We start from the raw sequence: 25,459 nt of genomic DNA, 5'->3' as shown, positions 1-25,459 counted from the left end.
TTTTAGCCCTCCTTTCCCATCTATTTTACTCTTGGAAGCCACAGTGCAGAGGAGATGAAACATCATCTCCTCAGACAATTCACACACAACCTGCCCACCACACCTGCATCTGAGGTGGGATTAAGAATGTAGTTTGAGACCTGAGAATTTACAGAAGGACAGTACTCTCAATTAATGTGACACCAGGAAGCATAAAAGCATCCAATCCCTATTGGGAAGCAGACGTGAATGCTATGCCACAGACCTGCTAGACCTCAAACTGATGTCTGGCCCTCAAGCTTTAGAAGGACACTGCTACAAAATCCAAAAGCACAACAGACAAACTGCTCAGTTTGGCAAAACATGCCTGACCAGCAGCCCCTAGCACTGTGCCTCTTACTCAAGTGAAGGGTAATGTTACATTCTCCCAGCACAAGACAATGACTAAAAAATATGCAGGCCTTTAACAAAAATGAACATGGTCCAGAGTACTCAGCTGGCAGATCATTAACCTTTAATACACTTTGTGACATATCCAAGACATTTTTAAATCACATTTTATTACTATATTCCAAAAAAATAAAACCCAAACCAAACAACTGCCCCACCAAATATTAGTTTCAGAAGTTACACATATATAAATACAGTTACAAAAAGGAGAACATTGCCTTAAGAATTCCAGTTACAAAACATAGATGCATTTACTAAGATTAATGCTTAATGTCACTGATCTGAACCTGTGTAAGCCAAGGGAGTCTATTAAAACCAATAGATTTGTCACATGAAACAAGCATTCAGTTTTTAGAAGTCTTGTCTATTCACCATAAATTCCACATACTCCCACATACTCTACTCTGTGAATACAAAGTGTACTAATATATTTACACTCTGAAGTCTAAACCACAGTGTAAAAAATATAAAGCTCTTTAGAAATTAGGACATTTCTGTTACATTTTCTATACAAAATACTGCCATGCAGTGTTTTTACCTACATCTCTGTTGTTGGGAGGGAAATGCTCTTTTTGCCAGTGTAGTGCCGTACAGTCTCTGTACTGATCTCGTGAATTTTACTTTTCAATTCCCTCAATTGTCAGAAGTATATTTTAAGCTGCAGTGTCCTCCTGGGCTGCTCTCAGGACCTGGCAGGACTGCAGTGCCCATGGCACCAAGCCCACGCAGAACTGCAAGGTGCATCCCATCTCCTTGGCAGCTTTCAAAGCCATCATTTGAAGGGCAGTAATATTGGATCCATCTCACAGGAGTGATGTGAGGAGACACCTCAAGCCTGTCATCAATATAGACCTTATTTAACAAATGCTCAGCAAAGGCAGTACAGCCTTACACAGCCCAATTTGTTTTCAGAGAGGGATGCAGGTGTAAAGAAAGGAAGTAAAGAGACCACAATAACATGAGGCTGCTTTTAACCACAGTGCAAACTATTTACGACTTAAAAAAAGTGACTGTGCATTGCCATTTTTTTATCTGTCTAAAAATACTGATTTCTCATCAGTACTGTTAGGGTATCCTAAACAAACTCAAATAAGACACTGCTGTTTTTCTCTGTATCTACATCAACAGATATATTTGGGCCCCAAGAAACCAAAACATTTGTGGTAATTTCCAGTGAGGCCTTACAATCACCTGATAATTTTTCTGCTTTACTTTTTTCTACCTCAACTCCAAACTCTAAGCATTAGCTTTCTTGCCAGGGCCAACATTTGTTGTGCTCCACCTGAGCATTTTCAATGCTCTTCTTTAAATCAACTACAGAAAAGTTTCTGTATTTGAATGTACCAACTTCTTGGTGTGTCTCAAGAGCAAAGCAGAAAAGCTTAGCCCATCAAATACATCTTCAATGTGAACAAGCAAAGAACTGCCTTGTCTGACCAGATACACACTGTCCTAAGGAAAGCAATGTCACAAGTTGCTAAGATTAGGAGGGAAATGTACAAGAAGATAACTTTTTTCTTTCGTTTTCATTAATACAGACTAAAACAATGACAATTTTCTAAGCAAGGCAAGCTACCAACCTGCCTCCTTCTCATGCAGAAAAACAGATGCTGTGTCTGCTGACCAGTCTGGGTGATCTATTAAATGAAAAGGCAAATGACAAAACCTCCTAAAATTGGGCCACTAGACCAAAATGCCACCTTCATTCACTTGAATACTGTTTTTTCAGGCTCCAGTCAGGCTACCCTAACATGGACAGTAAACCAAAACTTTGCAGCAGCCATATGCTGCTTCTCCCCTTTGACACAACAAATAACCACCTCATTTAATTGTTTCTAATCCTCTCTATAAGACTTTAACCCAGGTGTATATTTACTTGCTTTCAAAGCAAGCTTGGGTTTTTTTTTTTTTGCCAAAAGAAGATACCCTGGGCACACACTTTTTTTTTGCCAAGTTTGTATTTTTTTGAATGTATTTTGAGAAATAAATTGGAGAGGTGTCTAAAGTTCAAGATGTAGAGGAAATTATTCAGCAGCAGATACTATTGACACAGAACCCTTGTAATTCTGCAGATCCCCTACAAATGTTAGGAGAAGTTTCTATGTTACACCAAACACAGGACACAAGCAGGAAAGGATGGCAAAACCTCAGTCTCACAGTTCTTGGGCTAAAACATCCTGAATGAACTTCAGTGTACGTTGATAAAGGAAAGTATCCTTCTTCTTTGGCTTGCAAATATTTAGGTGATTAACATCCACTGGAATAAGGTCTCCAATTCCTATGTCTGGGAAAGGGAAAAAAAAAGAAAAAGAGAGAAATACGAGAGTTCATAAAATGATCTAGACTGAAAAGAACATCTTGCATTAGCAATTTCTCTCTCAAAAGCAACTTCTCCTATCTTCAATAAAACTCTTTGTTCGTCATTATTTTTTCATGTGCTAAAAGCATCAGTACACAGAGTTACAGCCTGATAGAGCTCTGTGCTGCCACAAAACCCACGCTGCCACACTACACCATTAGGTCAGAGTTCTACTGTCTTTGTTTGAAACACACAAATGTACATTTCTCCATACAGACAACTTTGCTGAAACAAAACTTCATTTACTGATAGCACAGTAAATGAACAGTAAATGAACAGTAAACCTCAGTCCTGACTGAGGTTTAAGCATTGATATGATCAGGGATGTAGTTTAATGCATGGTATCTTGAATCTGATCACCACTAATGGCCCATATTCCTTACACAAATACTTTGACATGGCCATTAAAATTTGGACTAGAATGAAACTGAAATATGCTGCAAAATCACTATGCACATTTCCAGGTAAATGAAATATTTACATTGCTTAATTGTAGAGTACAAATATTCCATTTCCAGCTACTGATTTTGGGCACACTACAGCATTTATTCTTTCTTGACAGCCATCACTACTAACTTTCCAGTTAGGATGCCGTGACCGCCATATTCCAGTTTATTGTTATTATCTGTTCACTCATCATCTAGATAAATCCTCCATTTTGCTTTGACTTCTGTGTCTTTAACCATATAAAATTACACTAGAGTAGGATGAAGCTCTGCTTTCATGTGCCCAAGCAAACATGCAAGAAACAGGGAGCTTCCTGCTCATCAGCCTGTGTTCTGAACAGTTAGTGGCCTGCTACTGAACAGCCATGTGCCTTCTAAAGGTTTACAAGGGCACTCATGTGCTGCACTAGATGTCATCCCTATAAGAGGAGAGACATGCTACAAAATTACAAGTGCACAGTGCTCATTTCAGCCCTCTTTTAAACCTTATTTTGCTAAATAATAACAAAAAAGGTCCAGTTTTTCAGTCCATGCCAATAAAATTGCATCAGCAACATTTTTGTAAAACATTGGTGCTCAAGAGGACATACTGTAAAAACACTGCTAAATAGTGACTCAGAAAAACAGGCATGTATAGTCCACCTTTTTCAGAGTATCTGACCTTGCACTCAAGCTAGTGGACTTAGCTGAATTTAGGTGGAAAGCCTGGTCTAAAACCTAACAAAGCAATGGTTTCTGGCTTTACAGATACCTTGGGCAGTGCAAAAGAAAGACGGAAAATATAAGACTTAAAAGAGTTTTCTAAGTTGAACACACATAAAAAGCAAGGGGGGAAAATGTCTGCTTTCCCCTTCTCCTAAAAAAGGCAAAAAGATGGCGGGAACTCTTTCAGGTAGCAAACTATTGCTGGAGTTCACAAGATGTGGAAGGTAAAGGATTCTTAACAATGAAAACCAACTTTGTGACTTTTTCCTTCCATTAGCAGTTTACTAATTTTCTTTCTTTCCTTTTTTAAAGGAGAAAATAGCTGGAATTTGCAGAAGCATCTGGAACACTACACAGCCTACTTATACAAAGATAAACCACAACTAGTCATAATTCCAAAGGAAAGGACTCCAACATTAGACCAGGGTCTACCCTGCTTTTTTTAACAAATGCTACTCTAATTTAGAAAAATCAAAACAAACAACTGCTATTCTAAGATCTAAATGTAGCTGCTTCTGATCTCAGCAGGAAGGCTCAGTCAAAAGTTTAAACAAAAACCCCCACACTGTAATAGATTTATTTTTCTAGTTTTTTTACCATAGTATTTACAACTCTTTCTCGTTATTGATGTTTACATCAATATATACCAAAATAAATGAATTAAATGACTATTTCTCACTTACCTGCTGACTCCACAGGTACAACATGCAGTTTTATCATGCTGCCTATGTGCGTTGGTAAGGTTTCTGCAAAACTCAGCACTGAAAATTTCTTGTCTTTGGCAAAAGATAAGAAGTCATCATTCAGCTCTTTAAGAGCAGGAGAATCTGAGAAAGAGCAACATAAATTTTGCAGTGTTACAAGATTATAGCATTTTTCTGGCAAGACTGTGTTGCTAGAGATGTTTTTATTACTATGACAGTAAAAGGAGTAGCATTTTGCTTGCAATCCCTTTTTCCAACTAGCATATGCAACAATTTGTTCTGACTCCCCCTTTTCCCCTCACCTCTGCAGTCAAACGAAACAGCTACTGAGAAAAACTTGCAATAGCTCAACACACAACCCAAAACGTAAAAAGGAGGTTTGCTGGTTTTACCCAGCTTTTTCTGACAGCACAATGAAAAAACCCAAAGCACCAAGAACAGATTAGCAGAGTTCCTGTTGCTAGATGGTAGCAAAGTGAACGTACCCGTGCTGAGCTCTTTAACCTCCACAGACGGGAAGAGGAGATATCTGGCATTTATAGAATATTCAGCCAGCTGGGAACCATGGTGAGGTACACTATAAAATATGATTCCTCTGGTGTTGTTTACAATTTTATCCATTTCTGGATCCTTGGAAGCATCCACCAGCATCTTTTTGACTAGAAGACCTGGCAACAGAAGCTGAATTAATGCAGGGATTTAAATCACTGGGAAATAATGATCATGCTATATTAACCATGAAACAACTAACCACATTCTTGCCTTGGTTGATTAGTCCTTATATTGTCAAATATGTAAGATTCAACTTGAAAAAAACCCAAACCACGCCTGAGGAGGCATCAATATAAAATGTCAATGAATGATGCAAATCCAATTTTGATTTGCTTTGTGTGCTGCTAATGACATTTACTATATGCCTGATCATGGAGAAAATTTTGCCTCTGGATTTCCATTTACATGAATTTCAACTCATTGAGTTTTTAAATCAACACAGTAAGAACAAACAGCAATAAAAATCCTTTCAAAACGTATATGCTATTAAATACAATGCATTAAGAGAGCAGAAATCTGTTTTTAATTTTTAGGTCTTTGCCGATTTTTAAAATAAACTATACTGAATAATTGCATTTCTACATGAATTTGGTTAATGGCTTATTCTGAAATCTCTAATGAAAATAAATGCTTTATATCAAACAGGCAACATGCTTACCACCCATGCTATGGGATACCCACACCAGAGGTCTGTCTCCAATCCCAGCAGCTTTGAGCTTGTCAAGCAGCTCACTGCTCCTGAAAGCAATAGACTTCCTGCAAAGAAAAAATAAACATAAGCATAACGGGGCATGACAGGTTAACAGGCAACGTTAAAACAATGAATTTTAAAAGCGCTGCACATTTATGCAAGTGAATTAGGTAAACAAACATTAATTATTTAATTATTGTTTCTACATTAAAAAAGGCCAAAAACTTTTTTAAGGGTGGCTTCACAGGGATAATGGGAATTGCGCTAAATTCAGTTTCTCACTGCTAGAAAGTTTTATTTTAATTTTGCTCAGCAAACATTTCTGTTTTCTTCACAAGTTGTTTTCTGGAGTTTTAAATATTTTCATTTACACATTGTAGCAAAACATCTTTTATTCTATGACAGCAACATCAATACATAATGAACTTTACACCCTGCAACATGAACACACCTCATGTACTTTGCTAAACAATGCTCAAAATGTGGAGTAATGCACAGAAATTTAAAAACTAAGTGCACCATCAACCAATACATTAAAAAAATCACAACTAATGTCAGTTACACTTGCCAGACAATAATCTCCAAATACTTTGTACTGTAATAGTATGAAAGCACAATAATCTCCATTTTAAGACTGAGCTCTGGAAAGGATAAGTTGCACATTAAAGTCTGAAAATTAATCTGAGGTAGAACCAAAACAAAACCAATGCCAATGCCCAATCCAAACTTGAAAGTGCAACATTTGCACTTTACATTACTCCTTGCAGTATAACAAGAATCAAACACAGAAGGCCCTTGGGTAATGAAAACATCAGGATACGGGGGCAACCACTGTGCAAAATAATTCACTTCATCTCTATTGGCACAGCAATCTCACTAGAAATTGCTTTATAACACATATGAAAAGAATAATCAAATGTGTCTTTTCAGTTGAACAGTACACTCTAGGCTAGCAGAGAGACATAAAAATTCACTTTTGAAGCAGTGAACGAGACTCTACATTTAAGAACAAACCTAAGGTTGCTCTTCTACTGCAATCTCACTGTTCCTGCTACAAATACCTTCAATATCTTTCATTTGTTATTAACCATATAAAATTAATAAAATTATCAAATATTACGGTTAGGTGACCATAAATAGCAGGTAATGTTATTTTCCATGTTGTAATGAAGAAGATGTTATTTTAGGAAAAAAATAGGAAATACATGTTTTATTTCTTTTAACACACTAACTCCAGACAGACACAAGAAGAGTTTTCTTAGAATCATAGAAACATTTATGTTAAAAAGACCTGTAATATCATTGAGTCCAACTGTTAGCCAAGGTGGACAGTCCATCACAAACCCATGTCCCTAAGAGCCTTATCTGCCTTGTCTTTAGATTATTTCCAGGGACCAGGATTCAACCACTTCCCTGGACAACCGCTTCCAGGGCTTGACAATGCTTCTAGTGAAGAATTTCTTCCCAATACCCAATTTAAACGTCTCCCTGTGCAACTTAAAGCCAATTTCAGTCTTCTTTGGACCTGCACAGGTAACCACCTACATGCTTCTTACTGTCATTTTTCTGCCTAATTTCAAATAGGCACATTAACATTCATGTGTTCCTCATTTTCTCCCTGCTTACATGTTTTTTTCAATGCAATAATTGTATTTATCTTTTCTACAGCCAGAAAGAGGAGGGAATGAACAAGTACCAAGTTCCCGGTCTATTAGACACGTGCTGAATTTTTTCTTCCCTGCACAAAAAACGTTATTAATTTTCATATTCTTAACCTATAAGCAGCCATGCACACACCTCTGCTGCTGTACACAAGTCAAATTTACAGTACTAGTTACTGTTTAAATATCTGCATAAACGTTAGATGGATTCTGATTTAAAGATCACTGAACTTAATTACCAAATTCTGCTCAAGACAAAAAACCTCTACAGGCTCAAAGTGTTTTTATTTTTCAACATGTTTAGTGGTAGCATCTTCCTCTGACCTACCCTGTTCAAGGCCAGTAAAAACACCATTCCTCTGGCAAGAGCAATTACACTCTGATTGATGATAAAATACAGTAACTGTATCTTATTCAAAGTAACATTTTTTTGAATAAAAGTATGTTTGTATCAGAAATTGTATGGCCAGCAGGACCAGGGAAAGGATTGGTGAGGCAGCACCTCGAGTCCTGTGCTCAGTTTTGGGCCCCTCACCACCATAAAGACATTGAGCATCCACATCAGGTCCAGAGAAAGGCAATGGAGCCAATGAAGGGTCTGGAGCACGACCCTATGAGGAGAGGCTGAAGGAACCGGGATAGATTAACCTGGAGAAAAGGAGGCCTAGGGAAAACCTTACCACACTTACTCTACAGCCACCTGAAAGGCAGGTGTGGCTGGGTATGGGCCAGCCTCTTCTCCCAGGGAACCAGTGACAGGATGAGAGATACAGCCTTATGTTGTGCCAGGGAAGGTTGAGATTGGATACAAGGAAAACTTTCTTCATCAAAAGGGTTGTGAAGCTCTGAAACAGGCTTCCCAGGAAGTGGTTCAGTCCCTATTTCTCGAAGTTTTTTAAAAGGCATATGGATGTGGCACTTAGGAACATCATTTTGTGGCGACCTTGGCAGTGCTGGGTTAATGGTTGTACTTGATCATCTGAAGGGTCTTATCTAACCTAAATGATTCTATGAAAATATATGTTTCATTTTATCAGGAGTATAAACCCACAGTACAGTGATTTTTTGCTGTGCTTATGAAGCATTATTGCATCACTTTAAAAAACACACCCCATAAGATATAAAGTTGGTGCTGTATTTTCATTAACTAATAGCATAACTGTCTCCCTTAACATGAAGCAGAACAGACTGTAAGAATTCATGAAACTGCCACATGTAGCTATCAATGAGGCTAAAAACTTAAGTATACCATGACTATACTTAATACTTTTCCCAAGTTGATTTTTCAAAGTAACAGTTAAATTGATTCTGTCACACTAGGTGATCCAAAGATCAGCTTTACAGGTCTATATCCTGGCCCCTCTCCAAATTGCAGATGCTGCATTTGTTACCTGTGAGCCTCAACAGGACATTTTGCTTTCCAGTCACTCAAATGGGTGTCATACTCCACAGATATGATTCTAAGGGAAGGACAGTCTGAAGCAAGCCACGTCTAAAATAAAGAAAGGCAAAACCAAAGGAGCTTGTAATTGAGGTACTTAAACTCTTGAAATCAGTGGAGAAAATATGTTACTATGGGGACAACATCAAGCAAGACTTGCTCTTCAGTTAATCCCCAAGTACATTTTACACCTGGATTATCATTATTTTATTATGTGCTGGTGAACTCTAGATTGCTCCTGAGCCACAAAGCAGGCAAAGAATAAAGATTCATCTCTAACTCGTGCATTCCTGGCTCCCTCTCCTGGGTGAAACAAGAGTTACTAAAATTACTAACAGGACTGATCAGTTCAAGTTTCACAGAGATACTTTAGTGGCTTTACCAGTGTGAGTTTGCTTGGAGCAGTGATTTCTTATTCAGTAACAATACCTAAATAGCAATAGGCACAAAGTAAGGTACTCAGATACCTAGGTAAGAAAGGGAACTTAATTTAAAATATAAATCCTTTCCTCAGCAATAACATTAAAAAAAAAAAAAAAACGAAAAAAAAAAAGAAGAGAGAGCATAAGGAAAGTAGCCATTGCCTCCTCTTTCACTATCATGTAAATAATGTTGAGAACATAAAACTTAGCAGGGATTTTTCCTTGCAAGAATACAAAAAAACTCATTAACAAAAATTTATCATCAGGAATTTGAAAACTGCCAAATTACAAGTAATTGAATTCAAAAAAGACATCTGCTGGACAATGTCCTTCTAGATGCTCTAGACAGCTCTCATGAATGAAAAAACAGCAGCCACACATGAAAACATTACTGTCTTTTTACCTTTGGCCAGCACTGAATATAGCCCTCTTCCCCTCCTGAGGCCTTTCTATCCAAATGCCGGTCAATGTCTTGCTGTCGCCAGGTTTTAAATGCTGCTCCCAGAAGACCATGAACGAAAAGGATGTCTGCTCTGATAGGCTGGCTGATCAACCAAAAGGAAATTTTAAGAGATATGTGATACATGTTCTTTTAGCAAATTGGAACTTTTAACCTAAGGGATGCCAAAATGCTTTTTTTAATGCTACATGTGATTTCTTATCTTATGGACAACATTTCATGATATTTCAAAGAGCATATTCAGATGAAAACAAAAACTAGGGAACCACACAGAAGAAAGATATAAAATGAGGTATGGAAAGTACCCACCTCATAAATCATAATTTTCTATAATGAAAAACACCTTTTCCACCAGCTACTATTCATGCAGCTTGGTAGCTCCAGCCTTAGCATCACATTAGATCTTCACCATAACTGGAGTAACACCAATAACCCAGGGAATAGCTGCTACTAAGTGACATGCACGTTGGAGACAGCTTTAGTCCCAGAAACACAATCACTATTACTAAGGCCGAAAATTTACTGCAACTTAGGCCAACATGTGCTGATGCCAGTAGAATAATTACAAGGCACTGTATCCCAAGATGAAGTGCAAAGGTTACACAGTTGCAACCCACACAAAGCAGTAATTAATTTCATGTTTTGTGTTCGGATTTTCCATGCATTACAGTAATACTCTGTCCACACCTATGGACTGCTCCAACCACTTCTACTGTTCTACTTGAGAACCCAAATTCAGTCCTTTCAACCCACCAAAGAACAGGAGGGGCAAGGTAACATCAGTACAGCAGCACTCTGATGTCAACTTTCCAAAGTTTTGTAACAGAACAGTAGAACAAGTAGCTTCAAGTACAGCATGTACAATGACTCCTACTTTACCTGCTACGATACTGTGGATGTAAGACATAAACACCATCTGGATATTTTTCTTTCACTGTGTCCCTGTCTAGATTAGCCAAAGCTCTGGACGCATGAGAAGATTGAATGACGTGTGGAGATTTCATTACTTCAGCAAGGACAGAAACCCAACCTACATTGAGAAAATGAAGTGGCAGGTTAACTAATAGAAACATCATCTGAACAACAGAATTCAGAAACATCAACCATCAAACTATACATCTGAAAATAGATGTTAAAACTCAAGAATGGTAATGTCAAAATAAATTATTTCAATCTACTCTTTACCTCAGGAAAGTCAAGGCTAGGTAAGTGGAATCTCCTAAATTCAAAAATTCAGATGCATTTTACTACTGCTCAGCTTATGACCTGAGGGAGAACCCCTTCTCAGAAGAAAAAGAAAGTGTATCAGCAGGTTAGTACATCGGCAGCAAGAACAGATCTCAGGAAGAGGGAGACAATGAAGCTTAAAGCATAAGAAAGGCATAGAAAACAACCTATGGGAGCAATAGCAGGTAAAAAAAAATATGTTTGCCATGAAAGTACAATAACTTCGAATTTTAAAATCCAGCATAAGAAAAATTCTTTATGTGATTAAAATATCTTTGCTATCCTAAAATTTATATACTGTTCATATGCTGGAAACAAAAGACAATTAAACTGGATACAATTCTCAACAAAATTTAAAGCCAAAGATACCATGATTTACAAACACTTTATCATACTCTATCTAAGGTATAAAATTTTCTTCAACATGAATGGGAATTGTCATAGACTACTGAGAAATGTAAAGGAATATCTTTTACATGTATATGCACATGTTTCTTTAAAATCCTGATAAATCTTATTGTGGCTAGCAAAAGCAGCCTATAAATCACAGCTACATTACAGTCAAGTCCATAAATAAAATCTGGGGATTTACTTCATGAGCATTGTTTCAAAACATGTACATTATGTTGCTACTGGTATAGTCAGGGAGCTGCTAATTCAAGACTGTTTACTGCAGACTGAGGAAAAGAACAAATTGACATTTGTGTTTTGCCTTAAACAAACAAACAAAACTAAGACCTTTGAGGACTGTAATTTTTTAAAAGAATAATGTATTTAAATTATGTTTCTAAGCAGAATATATGCTGAGTACTGTGAAAGTTGTACTTAAGAATATTGTCTTAAAGTCTGCTTTCAGTTCTCCAAACACAATGGAAGACTGCCAAGACAGTCTGACTAAAACTAGCTTGGTCTCTGGTACTGCATTTTCTTAAATGAGCCAAGATGAAGAGTCAAAAAAACCCTGCTCAGAATGAAAAATAAGTGTTCTTCCCTCAGATACTCCATCACATCTACTACACAGTGCATTACTGTTTTTCTTCTTCTTTCTATGCCAGCAGTTTTTGCAGGAAAAAGAGCCTTAGAGGTTCTTTCTTCTTATGCATCCTCCAGCAATAAAAGAGAAGCTTTATCAACTCTGGACTAGCAGCATCTGACTGTTCATCTCTGGAGTTTGATTCACTCTCTAAAATTCCTTTAGTACTGAGAGCTGTCCTGGGGAGCTGCTGACTCTCCTTTTTCAATCTCTTCTTCTACATGTACAGTTTCAACAATCATTAGAATTTAAGAATGGTGCCAGAGCTCAGGACAAAGGCCTTTATAGTCCAACTGCCTTTCATCAGAAGTGAGCAGTATGGAAGCTGCAGAACAATATAAGAATAGAGTAACAGAAGGACAATTACACAGTTCTGATTCTAGTCTACATCCTTGGATTTTCTGTAGTCAACTTGGTTTCCATGTGTAGAACTTAATGGATTTTTCTCTTCATGAATTTGTCTCATCAGTCTTTGAAGCTTTGTGAGTCTTCAACTATCATGTTATGTGGCAAGTTTTATTTTGGTCACACAGTATATGGAAATACCACTTACTTGTTCTGTCTCTCTATAATTTAATGTACAAGAACCTTTGGTCTTGCATTACCACAAACAGCAGATGACCATTCCCTCTTTTTCTTCTCTGTGTTGGTAAAGAGAATTTTATAAATCTCCATCATATTCTTTTTCAGTTGCTTTTTCCATGCTGTCTTAGTCTAGCTTTTTGTTCTTCACATCACAACCACTGCAAATTTTTAATCACCCTCACTGTCGTTTCCTGCGCCTTTGCTATTTTTCCTTTGTGTAAAAATGCACACTGTATTTAACAGGCAGACATCAGCTTGGATTTATAGAAGCACATATAGTTATTTTCTGTTTATTTCATTTATTGGTCTGAAACTTTTGGAGTAGAAATCGACCCCTGAGACAGCTTTCCTTTTACCTGCACGTACTATGGATGAGTGAAGACGTTCATCCAAAGCCATATTCCCAATAATGCGGATTATGTTCCTCTGTATCTTTGCTGAATCTTTACGTAGCTGGTATATCCTCTGCAGTAGCTGGAGGCCTCCTTTAGCTTCAATTTTATCACAGTGAGAAGAAATCTGGCATTACACAGTAAATACAGTGACAATAAACAGACATTCTGCAAAAAGTGTTTTAGATGCTGTTAATTCATAAATTAGGGAGTTTTAAAAGCGGGTATAACACAGCCCTTGTTGAATAGGAATTATTATTAATCTAGAATTTATGATGCCATATTTATAGAGGAAATGGATATTTTAATATGCAAAATGTGTAATTCCTATGAATTGACAACATTAAAACCTTTGAGTACAATCTCTCTACCCTTCTTCATGCCTGAGGGAGATTAAATGGTCTCTGCTTGGCATGATCAAATTTCAACTCAAGTTAGAGAGTCTGAACGGGTCAATTGTCTGCATTTGCTAAAGCACTATCTCAACCAGAGCCACTTGTCCATTACCCAAATGCAATCATTATAATTCCTTCTCTTTGAAATGAAAAAGTCTTTTTTACATTCCAAATAGTACTGCCATCATACTGCTGACCCTAAGGGCAACAATTTAGTCCAGATGAATATGAAAGTGGTAGCTTTGGAACTGCTGATATCCTCAAGTCTGTGACTTTTAACAGGCATTTAGAATGAGTACAGTCACAACTTGCTTAAACTGAAAATCTAGAATATAACAAATTCTAGATTAAGTCAGAATTTCTATGTATATGGAAGATGTGAAAAGAATACGGGAAACTGCACTTTACCCATCCCAACTATCAGTAACCATTTGGCATTCTCAACACTATTTTTCAGTGTTCTAGGCTTCTAAACAATTCAGTGTACATAGAAGAATGCAGCAATAGGAAACAAGAAACATCACTGTTACAAAATGTCTTCCATACTCTTCATCTGTGTCCACAAAAAACAGACGGGTCCTGGGAAGGCCAGTATTAGCTGCCTGCTGTGCAAATTCTGCCCAAAGAATACCTTTGTGTATGGGTAAAGTTTGCATTCTGTTCTGGTTTCTCATTAGAGTGAATTCATGACACTATTTTGCTTTGTGAAAACCCGGCATTAGAACCCCAGAGCTACTCTTTTACTTTTTGAAAGATACATAGAGGTATAGCACAGGGGAACTTGTCAGAGTGAATTAGATACAATAACAAAACTTACATACACTTTCCCATGAGAAAAAAAACTCTACTTTGTTCTAGGAATGTGTTCATTTCACACCGGTCTCAGTAGTTTAAACATTCTTACAGAAGGAGAAAGGGTTAGGAGACAAGGAAATAGCAACTCCTCCCCAATACATGAGAGTGCACAGAAAGTAATGTCTATAAATCAAGCTTTTCAGTTACAGTTTAAAGACAAATTACCTTAGAATGCTGTACTAAAGCCTGCAAGCAAAAGAGTTCCACTGTCTCTGAAGGGATTTTACTCAATGTCTCACAATAGGGAAGTCCATTTCCTCCAAAACACCATAAGCCTCCCTGAAATGAAAAACCGTACAAATAGTAACACATTTCAAATGGTTATGTTATAAAAAGATTTCGAATCTAGAATGTTAAGTGTGTAATGATCTATAGAAATTGCTTTAAAGAGTGCACAGCATGCATGCACTTTACAAAATGTAAAAATTACACAATGGAAGTGGAAATATTAACTAGATTTTCAGTATGTAGTCTCCTTAGTCTATTAACTTCAAAACATACAATAAAGGAGAAAAATGTAGTATTTTCATTTTGTTAATGAATGTCATCTTTTAAGATCATTTGCTTAAGCATAAAAAAGCAAGAATCAGATTAAGTCTAGACTTGCAAAACTTAGAGGAGGAGGAAGAAGGGTCTTCAATATGTGGCACAGCCTCAGAAGACCAGTCTCTCAATCACGCAGCAGAAAGACCAACATAACCTCAATAAAAATCAAAATACTTTCAAGTGTGGTGTCTTACCAAAGCTCCCTTTGTAGCACGAGCTCTGGCTGTGAAAACAGTAAAGGAGTGATAGTGTAAAAATAGCACACATAACTCTGTCATAGAAAATAAAGAGTTTTTGCACTCTGAAAACTCTAAACGAAGACTGACAAGCATTGTTATTAAAATGACATTCATTTTTGTTATTGCATCTTACAAAAAATAACAATCGCTGATTAAAGAAGTCAGAACTTTTAAACAACAAAATAGAAAATTCACAAGAGAAAGTGGATGAAACTGGCACGATTATTATTTTTAAACAATAATGGAACTTTAAGTGACATTCCTAAAGCCATTTAGGAAGTTGTTGCACAGACACAGTTGAAGAATTCCTAGATCCAGGTCCAAACAGACCATACACTACTCCAATTCTGGTTTGGTAACAGGGAACTATTTCAGAGACGGACTTCCATGTGGCATAGCTTAGTAAAGTCTACTACTTAAGGTGTGCTAACAACCTGGCATTTTGCTAGAGACTTCAGAGAAGTTTAATAATCTCATCAGTAAAAGAACATTCAAACAACAGTAAGATGAAGTGTCAAAAATCATTTTATGAGCACTACAAGGGGAAGGAATGTTTTGGACAGAGTGTTAAAATGTCTGCTTAATGGGAAGGCTTGTAAGATATCTAACTACACCTTTCAACTAGTACAGCTGGGGAATATAAACAAGCTTTCAAGCAGGCAGACTATTTACAAGAGATTTTGCTCATGTTCTGCAATCACAAAGTGCCTGTATTCCTCTTCCTCTTACAATGATCAAAAATATGGAAAAATATTTATTTTTGAGCTTTGATCTCTGCAGGAGCGAAGAACCCAGACAGTTCTGCTCTGCAGATGGAAACTCACCCTTTGTGCAGCAAGAGTCTGGCTACTTTCACGTAATGCAAGAGATGTGAAGTACTGGACACATTGATCAAGACCAGTCTGAGGTAAAGATACCAACAACAAGCGAAGTTCATCTTCTATGGGATAATCCTGTGAGAAGTAAGCACAAACAGCTTTTAGGTTATTTTGTTCAAAGCATGACACAAAACACAGAACAGGGAAATATCTGAAATAATGGAAACAGCCATACTAATGAGGCTATAAAATCTGAGCCCTGGACTTAAGTGCTCTGCAACTTCTATTTAATAGTTTAATCTGCAAAGACTTTGGAAACTGATAATTACAAAACCATCAAATAAATGATAAAAAGTGAGCTCTACACTTCATACTTTGATGACCTTATTCTAATGGTTCCAAAGAGTAGAAGAAAAACCAGTTGCTCTTGGCAGGGGAAACCTAAAAGTTCACCCTTAACTACATAGAAATTTTCACAGAATTATAAAATACTCGGAGTTGCAAGTGACCCACAAAGATCATAGAAGTCCAACTCCACAAGACCACCCTAAGAATCACACCATGTGCCTGAGAGCATTGTCCAAAAGCTGCTTGAATTCTGCCATGACTACTTCCCTGGGGAGCCTGTTCCATTGCTCAACCACCCTCTGGGTGAGAAACTTTTCCTGATATCCAACCTAAACCTCCCCTGACACAGCTTCAGGCCATTCCCTTGGGTCCCAGCATGAAGAGATCAGTGTCTGCCCATCCTCTTCCCCTCATGAGGAAGCCCGTCAGTCTTCTCCAGGCTGAACAGACCAAGTGACCTCAGCCACTCCTCATATGGCTTCTCTTCAAGGCTCTCCACCATCTTTGTTGCCCTCCTTTGGACACTCTCTAATAGTCTAATGTCTTTTTTTATACCGTGGTGCCCAAAACTGCACACAGTGTTCAAGGCAAGGCCACACCAGTGCAGAGCAGAGCAGGACAATCACCATCCTCACTTGCCAAATTTTGATGCTGTGCTTTTGGTGCTGCTCCATTACAATGAATGTATAAATTACTAATAAAAATAAACACACTTCTTTTAAGGTTTGTCTAAAAAATTAATATAAGTATTTGTTTTACAACCCATATATTGATTGATAGATTCAACAAAGCAATCTTCTTTGCCCACAGTCATTGAACTTGCTGCTATTCTAATTCTTTGATAAAATCAGAGATGGAGACTTATCTGCGTAGAGTTGCCCCAATGACTTGCTGCAATTTCCCTAAGCACCAGATTGGCAACTCCCAGCTCAATCACCTAGCAATAATATTGCTGTAAAAATATATCCACAGCCATACACTAGTGTAACCTAGTATTTAAGGACAGATACAGATCCACTAGCACATAATGTTACAAAGGCAAGAAAGCAAAAACTGAGAATATCACACCCAATCAAAGCTGATATTCAGAGTTCTGTTGGTTAAGTTACACAGTTATTTTCTGACGGGCCTTCTGTCCCTATTCATTCTATTAGCACTACTGAACACCTTGTATATCATACTTCATATGCCAGTTCTATTTATTGAAGATGCTCATGACATGACTCCTCAGACTATCACATATATAATACATACATATACATTTAAAATGTGTTAAAAATTAACTTCAAAAATAAAGTAAGGTAAAATTTATCTGATAAGGATCTGCTGGCACCCAAAAGCCGGCAGTGAAGAGGTGGGCCTACAGCAGAGCACTACAGTAGTACTGAGGAGGCAAAGACCGCCAGGAGCACAGTTTGTGTGTAGGACTCTGTCAGTGTCAACAAGGCAGTCCAGGATGATTTCTTCATACTGCCTACCGGACAGAGACAAGCAGTGCGTCTGTCAGACTGGTAACTGGCTCATACTTCACTGCTTTTAAATATGTCATGTGGATTTACAGTCCAAGAATAATAATTGATCAATGCTTCCAACCTTATTTCTTTCCATCCTGCCACTCCCTAATGCAGACATACCCCAGAGGTATAGCATATATTACAGTTCTGTATTTTGTTATTTTACTACTAGTCAGCTACTTTAGAAGAACTTCACTTTCAACAGTTAACAACAAAAGCAGTAAAAAAAGCAAGCAACTAAAAATTATCTAATACCTACTTTTCCTTTACTTACAGTCTTTATTTTTGGCAATGGTGGTGGAGGCAGGAAAAAGCGAAGGTCGACATCTTTGGATCGAGCCAAACCTATAGCAGTCCTCTGATCACAGGTTTGAGCAACTGTGCCATACTGATAATCTGTTGTACAAAAATTTCAATGTTAGGGTTAAAACTATCCTTAAATACTTAATTTAATTTTGTTTTTTGTAGCTTGTGATCTAGTTTGTAAATATACTTGAAAAGGTGAACCATCTCTTTGCAGTCTTCTTAAAAAAACCCTTTGATTTTCTAACCACAAATTCCAAAAGTTAAAAACTGCAGGTGTTAGACCAGCAGTACACTGAGCTGAAATACACCTGGACACTAACTGTTCATTATAGGCCAGTTTGATAATTTAGTGCCAAACTGAAGGAAAAGAAAATATAACCTTGAAGTTGATCAACATTTTTTTCTACAAAAATTTGCTCCTATTCCTGTTACTGTTATACAATTCTAAAACAAATCTAACAAGACATTTAAAATACACTTTTCAGTCGTAAATTTGCAACACTTTTCCTTTGGTGGACATAATTTATACCTGCAAACTGAACTCACTGGAGCTGAACACTTTGGTCCTAGCTGAACATTTTGTCCTAGTTGTTAAAAATTAGCATACTTTCAGTCCTAAACTTTCTTTGACTTGGCTTTGAAGTATCAGTTTAAAAAAATGCTTGTTTCTCTCATGAGGCAGTTGGCAAGAATAATTAGTGTTTGTGAAATGTCCAAATACTACAACAATGAGCACTACAGAGAAAGGGAGATAACAAAAGGCAACTGAATTCCTGATACTGGACATCTTGTGCTCTGAAATCACCTGCTACCACTATTCGTCTACAAAGGACAAAGCTCAGTTTTGGTACAGCCTAGCTTTCAAACATTTTCAAACAGAGTTTGCTGGTGTAAATTTCCCATGGAAATTATTTGGAACTTTAAAGAGGCAATTTGAAACAAGATAAATCCCATGGTGTGGAATTGCACTGGAAAAGTGAAAGATCCACAACTAAATTACAAAATGAGAGTCCAGAATAGAATGTCATCTGGTTTATGTAGCCTGGTGATGGAGGAGAGAGGAAGAAACACAAATACATATACACACACCCCTCCTCTTTACTTAGGGTTTCAAGGATATTAGCTGCTAAAGCAAGAGGGAGAACTTATTACTATTAAATAACTAGGACAAAAAATGGCTTACAGATAATGCTTGCACGTACAAGCCTTCTACTCTGGTTTGTCATTACTACCTATCAGCTCCTAACCAATTTTTATTAACTTAACCACGGACTTAACCTCACTCCAACAGAGGCTTATCAGAAAATCACTGCCAAAACTTGTGACTGCATTAGCAATCCCAACAAAAAACCCAAGGAACTAATGCTCTCCCACGCCACAGCAATGGTTACAATCCTCTGGTCGGGAAACAGAGGCCTGTCCTGTGGACACTTGCACTGTGTCAAAGTATTAGCAAAGAACAGCTATTTGAAATGTAAATAACTCCCCCACATTTTAGACCAAGTTTCAGAGCATTTTTATGCTTCTTGCAGCTACTTGCTTTTCTTCATGCTGTCAGCAAACTTGGAACAACTAACTGAGACTCTCTGGAATTTCTGGGACAAATGAGGCATCAGCATACATTACCATGCCAGTGACTGTTGCTTGCCAGGTCTTGTACAGCCTGCAGTCGGATTGCTTTGTCTTCTGACTGACTTCTCTTTAAGAGAAGCCATAAGGCACACTCATGATCTTCTCCATCAAAGGTACTGAATTGTTCTTTGACCAAGAAACAAATGAAATCCACGTTATTATTATGAGCATTTTAACCAGCCACATTTCTATTTGTGGAGTAAGGAAATACGTAGGTCTTTTTATTATTTGAATATTACTTGTTCACAGCAATTTAGAGTGTGACATTTTAACCTTAAATAAGTACAATAAACAATGACAGAATGACATCAGTAAAATGTTGATCCTAGAATGCTGAGTTTGACTCATTCCAGTGGCACCAAGTTGATATTTAATGTATCTGTGTGATACACAGCCCCTGGCTGGCGCTTACCAACCAGAATTACCAGCAGGAGCTGCAAATTATTGGCAACTCTTGACGCTCTGACCTTGAAGAATTAATTTCATAAGATGACAGTGGAGATGAACTTGCTATAATCATTTAACTGAGAGTTAAATGAGAATAGACAGTATGCCTCAGGGGCACAGTTTCTGATACAAATGGAATTCTTGTTTCAAATTACTTGAAAAAGCAGCAACACTGTTCCAAAAAAATGTGCTTCTTTCAGTTAAGATTGACAACATCGATGAAAGCATACATACTTTTCTAAAGTGAAATTTTCAGAGTATTTCATCCCACAAACACCTTTTTTACACAAAAATTCTATCACATATTAACTTGGTATTTTAACTTTTAAATCTCTTCCGGAACAAGGAAAAAACCAACCGTCAAATCTCCTCTTAACCATCACTTTCATTTATTTAAGAAAATAAATTGTTTTAATACACAGAAAATAGACAACTGACCGATAATCCATATAAATATACAAAGTATAAGCTACATTATCACTGTTTCAAGAACAAAGAACATGTTAACTTTGTAAGAAAGTTATTTCCTAATTGCCCTACTTTATATTGTTAAAAAGTAACAATCATAGATAAAGTCCTGCTTTCAGTACCTACCATTAAAAGGTCTCCGGAAGATTTTAGCTTCTGTTTCTAGAATTCTCCTCACTGCTTTATGGATTTCTTTTCTGGCTTTGTATGTAATCCCTACAAGAGTATTTTTATATTACTGGAAGTCTGAAAGACAGTTCCTTTACATCACTTTTTGTAAATAGATGGAAAAAGAAACACACACGTATACATATAGACATTCTATAAAGAGAACTATCTCATATATATAGAACTACATATAGAAAGAACTATCATAAAAAAAAAAAAAGAAACAAACCAGCCAGCAGCTTAAAATAAATTTGGTGGCATTTCTTGGTAACAGATTTCAGAAAATATAACTTTACTTGCTATATAAGGGTGGCTTCCAGAAACATTCTATTCTTTTAGAATTCTATTTTTAGAACTCAAAAAATTATGCATCTTACCTTGATATTCACTTGGACTTAGAGAAGCTGTACGTACATACACGTAGGATTTAAGTTTTTCTTGATGTAGAGCTCGAGTATCGATTTGCAGTAACTTATTTAAGGACAGGACTTCATATGTAATGAATACAAAACCTCTTTAAAGAAAAGAAAACTGCATATAAATATCAACTAAAACAATATAATGAAAAAAAAAATAGTAATCACATTGGTATAAATCATCCAGATTTTACAAAATATAACAGTCTGCACATTATTTTGACTTAGCAAAGTAGAGAAAAGGCTATAAAATACTTGAAATAAGTTATAACTATTAGAAATTGTGCTTCAAAACTATATTCTACCATATCTAACATTCACTAATATTATCACATTTTTTGAAAGATACACATATTAAAATTTTAACTGTATCCATAAGTTGCATATATGTTCATCAGTTACAACTTACCCTAGAATAAGCGATCCAGTTACCTTTGCAATTTTTCCTTGAAAAAATTAAAATCAAATGTCAAACAAAGTTGTGTGCATCACCTCAATATAAAAAGTCACCATTTGATTATCAGACATTAAGAATACCAACCAGTAAGACCAAGCTTTAAAAAATTTTCTATTGCTCTCTAGCTTTCAAGAAATTATTAACCAAAATTTACAACTGGAGAAAACATTACTTGATTCAGATTTCCTGCTCTCCTAAGCAAGATGATAAAACATCTATCCCGTCAGTGCTATTTACTTTGAATATTGCTATCTCACAATTGCATTCATTGCTCAGCTACCAGAATCAACAGCAAACTTTCTCTGCCTGTAACACTAGCAGTGATTTGGAACTCTAAATAATTTTAAGGGGTTAACTTTTTCTTACATGTTGCAGCTATTTCTTCAATGTGTATTATTATATACAGGACTATGTATGTCCTTGGAGAAGTCCTGCAGGGCCGCCAAAAGAAAAAACATTTTAAAAAAGAATTCAATCGAATCTAATTTATAAAGCAAACAGATAATAAATACATGCTACCTGCAACAATTTGCCTTTTAAACCTAATGACTTCTTCCAGATTTCAGCTACTTTGTATCTATAAAGTTGATCTGATTATTGTGATATAGGGATCTCTATACAGAGAAACTCTTATCATTACCAGTAGCAGCGAACCCAATGGAACACATCTCACCTATCATGAATAATTTCTTTTCCTCAGCATGAATTGGGAGATTTGCCCCACAACCACTGCTACCAGCTTCCATCTTTGTGAGGCCATAAGAATTTTGCATGCAGACAAGAGGCAGCAGCTACATGTTGTAGAAATAACTGGCAGAGAAGTTTGAAAAAGAAAAAAATTGCTATGCTTCCTGTAGAGCAGAAATTGAAATATCCTATCTTTAATGCTCAGAAATAAATTTCAGAATCTTAAGAATTGTCATTATATGCCAAAGGCACCAAAGAAAACAGAAACTAAGCAGAGCTTAAAGTAAGTAAGGAAAAATAAACAATAGAAACAAGCTTTATTCACTGTTTATGAATGTAACTATTTCATGGCTCTACATATTACCAGGAAAGTCAGATACAAGGGGAATTGAAGACAGTTTAAGGAGATCACATTTAGTTAGGAAAGACCCTCATCTACTGTTCCTATCTGTTACCAGATAAACTGCTGGTGTCATATTACACATCATACTATGCAAAGCAAGGTCAGAAGCAGAGAGCAGGGACAAACAGAAGCTTTTAATCGCTAAGTATTCAAGGACTTAGAATTTAAGTATCATTTAATTGTGCATAGTGGCATGTCATTCCTTTTTATTAACACTTCAGATTAATACATATTGAACTGTACTTACTGATATCATTCCAGGGTAGGTGTTTTTTTGTGGCTGGACCAGAGGTTCCTATTTTTCTGTAGCAAAATACACAGTAAGCAGCCACTGACATTCTTCATATTGAGGGGGGCACAAAAAAAAAAAAAGATTGATTTGAGAATTACAGCAGAAATCCTGTAGCACTTTTTTCCTGTCTTGCTACAGCAAAGGTCACAATAAACCATCTATGTATCATTTCACTCCATATAAAGCACTCCAATTAAAGAACTCTATAAAATTCTCAGTTTAATGGGCTGAATTTAAATTAAAAGAAAAGCTTAAAGCAGTTTTTTATCAATTATGTTACTGTTGACTTTAGTGACTAAGTATCTCCAATTAACTTCCCTGCTTTTAAGTTTCCCTTCCTACTTCTTAGTCACTCTTTCCTAAATACCACATATGGTCCTAAGTCCATGAAGATATTACTCAGTATGACATGGGCTTTAATACAACTCAGTAACCAACTGCTTTTAAAAGTTCATAATTCATTGTGTTGGCAAGTAAGTTTTTTATTTTTACTAACTAGGCTTATAGAACTACTACATATAAACTAACACTTTTTGAATACACTGCAGAAGTAACATGAAACTCATATCCTCTAAGTGAAATTTTAGTGTCTGCATTGATGCAATTATACTAACTGAAATATTGAGTAAACGTTTTTAAAGGGATGCAAAAACACACCAGTATCTCTCACATACTAATCAAACTCTTGTCAAATTAGGTCTCTGTTACCACAACCACAATGAACTCAAAATGATAAAATGTCACATGTGTAAACCTGATATTGAAATACAGAAGCCTGATATTCTCCTTGAATTTAAGGCGATCTCTGCAGACCAAGAAAAGTACTTATATCACTTTTACTGTCAGTGTCCAACATTTCTAAACAAGGGGACTCTTTTTGTGTCTTCCCTCTTCTCTCATTTCCCCAAAAGTTTTTGATTTTTCCCTTCTTTCTTGTGTGTACTTGGGAGATTTTTGAAAACATCAGCATTACCCCAGCACTGTCACAATCACTGCAGACTGCTTTTTGACTTCTGTCATTTCAACATTGTTTATCCATTCACTTCAACAGAGTACACCACACTGTGAAACACTTTTAAGCCTTTGATATAGAGACACCTCTCCTGCCTCCAAACGCTCTGTCTCATGACAGTTCCTTTACTATCTTTATTCACAGAATCACAGTACTCACATTTACGCTTCTCTCTAACCACAGTCTGAAATAAACATATGGTTCAGTGACAGCAGGTGCAACAATTACTAAAATTTAAAACATGCACCTGCAAATACAGGAGGCCAAAATGAGCACTGCTTCTCTGTTGCCAGGAGCTTCTGTTCAGGTCCGAGGGCAAGCATCAAATCATGGAATGTTAAGGGTCTGTAATGGCCTTTAAAGATCACCTAATCCCAACACCCCTGCCATGGACAGGGACATCTACCATCAGACCATGCTGCTCATGGCCTTATCCAGCCCGGCCTTGAACACTTCCAAGGTTGGGACATCCACAGCCTTCCTGAGAAATTTGTTCCAGTGCTTCATCACCTGCACAACCAATAATTTCTTTCAAAATATCTCAACTAAATGTCCCCCCTTTTCGTTTTTAGCCATTACTCCTTGCCCTATACTACAGTTCCTGACTAAGTGTCCCTCTCTGACTTCCCTGTAGACCCCTTCAAACACTGGAAGGTTACCGTGGGGTCTCCACACAACCTTCTCTAGGCTGAACTGCCCCAACTTCCTCAGCCTGGTTTCATAGGAGAAATGCTTCAGTCCTCTTGTCAACTTCATGGCCCTTCTCTAGACTTGCCCTAGCAGCTCCACATCCTTCTGATGTTGGGGGCCCCAGGTGAGGCGTCACCAGAGCGGAGGAGGGGGCAGGATCGCCTCCCCGGGCCCGCGGGCCACTCTGCCCCGGTCCAGCCGGTTGCTCTCGGGGCTGCGAGCGCGCATTGCCGGCTCAGCTGAGCTTTCCATGCTTCGGGACATACAAACATAATGCAAAAGGACCCATTTCGCACCCTGTTTCACAGCTGGTCCGGGCAGCTCCGAGCCCCGTCCCGCACCGGGGTGCGGTCCCCAGCTACCCACCTCGCGACTGCGCAACTGGGGCACATTAAAAAAAAAAACAAAAAAACAACAAAAAATGAAAACACCGCCGCGAACCCGACTTTAAGCAACGCAACACGTAAACAGGCAAGGAGCGAAGCGGGGGTAGCTCTGTCCCTCTTTTCCTTTGGAGAGGAACAAAGCACCCGTCAGCCCGAGCCCCGTATCCCCCACCCCAGCCCCGGCTCCCACCTTCCGCCTGCGCCGCCGCCGCTCCCTGCGGCGCCCCCGCGCGCCGCGTGACGCCATCGCGCCGCCGCAGTCCCGGCCAATCC

The 25,459-nt window shown here is 37.5% G+C and overlaps 1 protein-coding gene across 6 annotated transcripts; it reads right to left on the bottom strand.

Annotated features, from left to right (window-relative positions):
• Positions 1-471: 471 nt before the first annotated feature.
• SERAC1 (serine active site containing 1) lies at positions 472-25,443 on the bottom strand. Of its 6 annotated transcripts, none has more exons than XR_015802408.1 (18): positions 25,377-25,439; positions 23,054-23,145; positions 22,390-22,526; positions 21,669-21,705; positions 21,221-21,357; positions 20,802-20,891; positions 19,755-19,886; positions 18,082-18,218; positions 15,967-16,095; positions 14,523-14,636; positions 13,072-13,234; positions 10,750-10,900; positions 9,814-9,955; positions 8,939-9,039; positions 5,854-5,951; positions 5,129-5,324; positions 4,623-4,766; positions 472-2,713 (listed from the first exon to the last, which is right to left on the bottom strand). XR_015802408.1 is itself a non-coding variant. In XM_088161677.1 (18 exons), the coding sequence occupies exons 3-18, from the start codon at positions 22,487-22,489 to the stop codon at positions 2,583-2,585; spliced, it is 1,989 nt and encodes a 662-aa protein (XP_088017803.1). In that variant the 5' UTR covers positions 22,490-22,526; positions 23,054-23,145; positions 25,377-25,439; the 3' UTR covers positions 472-2,582. The 6 variants fall into 6 exon arrangements, 5 of the variants coding, with proteins under 5 accessions (XP_088017803.1, XP_088017807.1, XP_088017805.1 ...); XM_088161677.1 differs by having other exon boundaries at positions 5,129-5,311; XM_088161681.1 differs by having other exon boundaries at positions 5,129-5,311; positions 18,097-18,218.
• Positions 25,444-25,459: the final 16 nt, after the last annotated feature.

Source organism: Sturnus vulgaris, chromosome 3 (genome assembly GCF_052056855.1).
Source record: "Sturnus vulgaris isolate bStuVul1 chromosome 3, bStuVul1.hap1, whole genome shotgun sequence".
NCBI classification, from domain to species: domain Eukaryota; kingdom Metazoa; phylum Chordata; class Aves; order Passeriformes; family Sturnidae; genus Sturnus; species Sturnus vulgaris.
Note: the sequence above shows the minus strand (reverse complement) of the source record. Positions and strands in the feature narration are given on the sequence as shown.